This window comes from Egretta garzetta, unplaced genomic scaffold (assembly GCF_000687185.1).
Source record: "Egretta garzetta isolate BGI_Z169 unplaced genomic scaffold, ASM68718v1 scaffold311, whole genome shotgun sequence".
Taxonomy (NCBI): Eukaryota; Metazoa; Chordata; class Aves; order Pelecaniformes; family Ardeidae; genus Egretta; species Egretta garzetta.
In genome coordinates, this window is record NW_009258678.1 from 122,738 (window position 1) to 128,350 (window position 5,613).

The 5,613-nt window shown below is 52.5% G+C and overlaps 1 protein-coding gene across 1 annotated transcript in view; it reads left to right on the forward strand.

Moving 5' to 3' along the window:
* DAAM1 (dishevelled associated activator of morphogenesis 1) overlaps positions 1-5,613 on the forward strand; it is an 81,692-nt gene that overhangs the window by 69,426 nt on the left and 6,653 nt on the right. The window contains 5 exon segments of the mRNA XM_035888667.1: positions 1-60; positions 827-933; positions 2,668-2,756; positions 3,004-3,172; positions 3,921-4,028. The exon segment at positions 1-60 is cut by the window's left edge and continues 1 nt beyond it. Of these exon segments, the coding sequence (XP_035744560.1) occupies positions 1-60; positions 827-933; positions 2,668-2,756; positions 3,004-3,172; positions 3,921-4,028 (533 nt within the window).

Sequence of the window (5,613 nt, forward strand, 5' to 3'; positions counted from 1 at the left end):
AAACGAGCGATTTTGACGATGGACGAGCAGGAGGACCTCCCGAAAGACATGCTGGAGCAGGTGGGCAGTGTGCCTCATGCTCCTCCGTGGTTGCCTCATGCTGGGACCGTGATGTGCGAGGTGCTCAGGGCCAAACCGTAGCTTTAAAAATCATGTTGGAGCTCCAAATTATTTACCAACCACATGATGAAAAACCATCCAAGTGGGCTGGAGCAGCAGGAAAGCAGCTCAGTCATCGCATCGGTGCTGGGAGCAGTATGGCCTCCACGTGCCATGCCTGTACCTGGGTCTGCCCTCGGACCCCAGGGCTGGGACAGTTGCCCATTTTGTGGCTGCAGCTTGAAGTTCATGCTCAATGGGGTTTATTTTTCAAAGCTGGTTCAGCATTTGTGCAGTCCTCAAAAAGGGAATCCCATTTTTTTTGCCCCCTTTTTTTGCCCCCCATTTTTATTCACCTGCCCTTAAAGCTGAGCTGGTAATTGCACTTTCAGCAGAGGTTTCCTTGCACAAAATTTCCATCTGCAAATAGGTAGAGCTCCAGCAAATGAGTCTCTCAGATCTCCTCTGGCAGAGTCGATGTTGAAACCTCCTTGGAGCAGAGGTTGTATATCTGTTGTAAAACCAGAGTGATGGCAGGGCAGCAGCAAGGGACACAAATGTGATGGGGTGATAGGAGAGAGGTCACAGGGACAGCGGTAACACTTCATAGGTGCCTTGGGGTAATTTTCTGGACATACTGGTATATTCAAGCGACTAAATCACCATTTTGCTCCTGAAAAAACTGTGCACAGACCTCGTGTCCACCGGTGTGCTTTCCTTTGTTTAGCTCCTGAAGTTTGTTCCTGAAAAGGGTGACATTGACCTGCTGGAAGAGCATAAGCACGAGCTGGACCGCATGGCTAAGGCTGACCGATTCCTCTTCGAAATGAGCAGGTTGGTGGCCCAGGGGACACATGTTTTGGCCAGTGGCTGCACGGGCTGGTCACGAGGTGGCTGTTTCAGGGAGCCTGGTTGGGAAATAAGCCCTGCTTGCTGTTTTTCACATCAAGAAATGAGGGGGCCGAACAGACAGGAGGGCAAGCAAGGTGCTCCCACCCCTAAGGATCACTCATGATGCTGTGCTCCTAAAATCAGGCTTGTGTGTCCCGGACAAGCTGGATGTAGCAGAGGGGAGGGTTGGGGAGATGGGTCTTCTGGAGAGAGGTGTTAGCTTCCCAGGTCATGTCCCGACACATTTCCCCTCTCACTTGGGGGAGAAAAGCTCGGTCTGGCACAGCTCTGTGAAAGACTGCATCATCTGCCTCGTGGCCCAGGTGGGAAGTGCTGTTTGCATGGTACCACAGTGCTCCTTTCCCCTTCACACGAGCATATCCTAATGAATACTCCGGACTGATGGATGTAAATTTTGCCCTGCTGTCTGGGTGAGTCCCACCCCTCACCTCAGGAATGACTCATCCCTGGGGCTCCTGAGAATATAGGAGATGGAAAGGAAATGTCATTTCTTCCTGCTCCTAGTAGCAATCATTTGAGGCTTAGAAGTCTTCAGGGATGAATAACCTTATCTTTTGCATGCACATCCTCTAGAGGTGCTGGTTTAGAATCTTGAAGCTCCTTATTTAAATCCAGCTGAGTATCGAGCTCTTTGAATTTCTTCAAGCAAGTCACTTGTTTGCAAAGTCAGTGAGTTTTAAAATTTAAGATTGTACTGGGAGATCAAAAATAGGAATGCTCCTGTCCTCCCTAAGAAATGTGCCGATGAACACCTGGGCGATGCACCGTGTAGTTGCTGAGTGTCAAAGACAGGCAGGATGGAGCTGTGAAGTTTGGACCTGAGCCCTCGGGGCTGGAAGATGCTCAGAATTAGCTTTCCTATCACAGGTCACCTTTCTTCTTCACAGTCTCTTGCCCAAGTGTTGCTTCTGTGCCTTCATCTTTTGGAAAGCACAACGTGCCAATGCAAATATTTTCCTTGATTCCTGGCACGGCTTTTTAATTTGCCCTGTGGTCTGTAACCGAGTGTGATGTCTTTGTCACCTCTGATTAGTACAATGACAGCATAGCCCGTGGTCTTGTCTGTGAGCACGTCTCCCGTGGGTCCTTGGTCCAAATAACTCAAGTCAGACTGCCATTTGCATACAAGTGAGATCTTGTTTAGCCTAAATACAACTGACATGAGCAGAGCTGTCCCTAACTGGCCCAGGAAAGGGCTGGATTGGGCTGTGTCAGTGGCTTTCCAGCCCAGACCATCATTTTGAGGATCTGAAGGTCCAGTTGTGTTAGTGCTGGTAGTTGGTGTGCCTGTGTCCAGCCACAGCTCATCACAAAGCCATTGGGAGCCCAGACCTCATCAGCATCTTTTCTAAGGAGCGGCTGTAAATGAACTGTTTGTTCATAGCAATAGGGTGTAAAAATGCACTTGTTGAACCTGCTGAGCTAAGGATGGGCTTAAGCATGTGCTTAAGAGCCCACCTGGATCCAACCCAGGACAGCTGTAGCTTCAGTTGTCATTTTTTCCCATCCTAGCATAGTTTCAGGGAGAAACGTGGTCATTATTTTTTAATCACCGTGGCTCAAGCGTGCTTTGTAAGCACAGCTGCAAGCAGCAGAGCAACAGAGCTCTGCCTGGAGCAAGCAAAGCTCAGCCTGCACCTTTTTTTTTTTTTCCAGGATAAACCATTATCAGCAAAGGCTGCAATCCCTCTACTTCAAGAAGAAGTTTGCAGAGAGAGTTGCAGAAGTCAAGCCCAAGGTGGAAGGCAAGTGACCGGACCTGCTAAGGTTGCTAAGGGGCTCTGTGCCAGCACGGGCAGTGTCCGTAAGGAAGAGCATCCCCCTTCGCGCCAGGGCGAGCCTGGTCTGCGTGGAGGTTGCAGGGATGCAGGGGAAGGGAGGGAGCTGGTGGTTACTCTTCGGCCATGGGGGCACCAAAGGGGTTGCTGCAAGGAAAGGGGTCCGGTGTGCTGTCGTGGCAGAGGGTAATGTCCCGCACCTCTCTGCTTTCAGCCATCCGCGCCGGCTCCAAGGCGGTGCTGCAGAGCAGCAGCCTCCAGCAGCAGCTGGAGGTGGTCCTGGCCTTCGGGAACTACATGAACAAAGGCCAGAGGGGCAACGCCTTCGGGTTTAAGATCTCCAGCCTCAACAAGATCGCGGACACCAAGTCCAGCATTGACAAGTGAGCAGCCCCTGCTCTTGGCCTCAGTAACATCCATGGCCCCCAGGATGCTGGGGGAATGGAGGGATCATTAGCGTTGCCTCTGGGACATGGGTAGGTGGGAGCGGTGCCCCCCCTCCTGCCGCCCCATCTGGCACATCCAATGATGCAAGTGTCTGGTTTTGGAGCAGGACAGAGTGAGGGAAGCCGAGCTGCAGATCAGCGTGGGGATCGATGGGGGCTTTCCTTCCTGGGCTGGCTAAACAGCAGCCAAGGCTGATCACGAGGATCATCCTCCAAATGCTTTTTTCCCACTTTGAGAAGCCGAGAGCCACCATGCTTTGACACAGTGGCCAGAGGATTCCAGGTGTTTCCTCTCCATGGGAACCCCCTCTGCAGCCCCCAGAAGCTGCTGCAGCCATCGCCTGGTTTGCTCTCCCCTGGCGAGCTCCATGCACAGAGCAAGAGGAGCTGGGCCAGGTTTCAAACCTGCGTGGTCTCATCCATCAGTAAAGACAATGGAGGATGGGAGTGGTGACACTAAAGTCACTTCCCCTGGGTCTCTCCTGTGGAGGGCCCCTGCTTGCAGGGACCAGGCTGCTCTGCACTGGTCTGTGCGTGGGACAGACTCATCCCATGTCCCCAGACAGGCAGCGAGCAGCATCCTTGCAGAAATCCCCAAATAATTCAGTACCAGGGTTGGGTTTTGAACTGAGCTCTTGGCTCCTCGTGGTGCCGCCACACTGACCTTGCCACTCCTCTCTCCTAGGAACATCACCCTTCTGCACTATCTCATCACTATCGTTGAAAAGAAATATCCCAAAGTCCTCCGCCTGCACGAGGAGCTGCGAGACATCCCGCAGGCAGCCAAAGTCAAGTAAGCAGGGATTTAGGTGGTGCTTAGGGAGCGCCGGGAGCGCCTCTCCCCTTGCTTCAGCCTGCCTTTCCTGCCTGTGCTCCCGGCCAGATCCCGGCTGCTGGGCTGGGCCCTGCGCTGTGGCCACGCTGGCCCGAGAGCGGCCCGGGAGGCAGGAGCAAACATCACCTGGTGGCTTTAAATCTCAGCCCTCGCAGCAAAGGGCTGCGAGCCTCCAACCGCGAGGGAGGGGAGCTGCTTGGAGCAGCCGTTTCCTGTTGTTATCTCACCACAGAAGCATTTAATTAATTTCTAATGGTACGTTAAGTAATCTGGGAGGAAGCGGTTGCGGTGTGGCTGCAGATAAAGGGCAGCTGTTTGTCTGCCTATGGCAAGGGAGGCTCTGCCTGCAGCGCGGGCAGGACCAGGCAGCGGTGCGAGGGGCTCACCTGCCTCTGGGTCCTGCCTGGCCCGCGTTTCATCACCTAACACGGAGCTTCTGGTGTTCGCAACAAGCTTTTAAACCCTGCCCACCTCCCCGGTGACCTGCTCGGAGCAAGTTGCTGCTGTCTCTTTGCCGGCAGAGGCCCCCTGTTCAGCAAAACCCTTAAAACACACAATGAACTGTTAAGTGCAGGAGGAATCTGCTGTTGCGCTGCAAAGCCCTCAAGTATGTGCCGAAGTCCCTCTGAAATCAATGAGGCTCTGTTTTGGTTTTAAAGTTCAGCAGAAGCTTATGGGCTTTGCTGCTTTGGGGACCTGAGCTGCAAAGAACACACGTTCCCGCCATCAGCACGCGTTCCTGTTAGCTATGGACATGAAAGGGCCTGAAACGGCACCTTTTTAGAGAGGGGATGGCAAATATGCACAGAGTTTACGGCGGCTCAAAGGTCTTTCAAGTCTCAAAGTGCTCTTCTGGCAATAGTGGCTTCCCCATGGAAGATCTGTAATGTGCAAAGCAAGCACCCTGGTAATTAAAATGTAAAATAATTGTCAGCCATAGGGATTAAACAAAGTGACAGGACAAAGCTTGGCGTGCAAGGAGGATTGTGTAGTGGCTGTGCTCATAGGCGTCAGCTGAGAACATGGTTGAACAGGGCACGCTCCTCGACGGTGGAGGCTCCGGCTTTCTCATGCTCCTGTATCTGCAGCTGTTGTACAGATACACGTATGGGAAAGAAAACGTCTGCATAGAGGTTTCCCCCCCCCCCCCCCCCCACACCCTATTTTCTTTGCTACTAGCCATATGTAATATTTGGGTTTGGTCCAATCTAGAGTGAAACCAAAAAGTTTCTAAAGCTCTGGAAAACCCTAAATTCCCCCCAGCCCTGCAGCTGTGAAGCAAAATTGCCGCCTCTGTCAATCCCACCACTAGTAATGAACTTCTGGAGCACAGGGCTCCCAAAACTGCATTTTCCCAGACTAAACCTGCCAGGAACGCTTGCCCCATGACCCGACGTCAGCATTTCCAGGGACCCCAGCCCTAGGACAGACACCCCTGGAAAGACATCAAGCCTGTGGTCATCAAGTTTTTGTGAGAAAGATTCCACTCAGATGTAGTGGTAGAAACCCGTAAGCATTTGAACTTGACGCTTGTCAGGGGCTT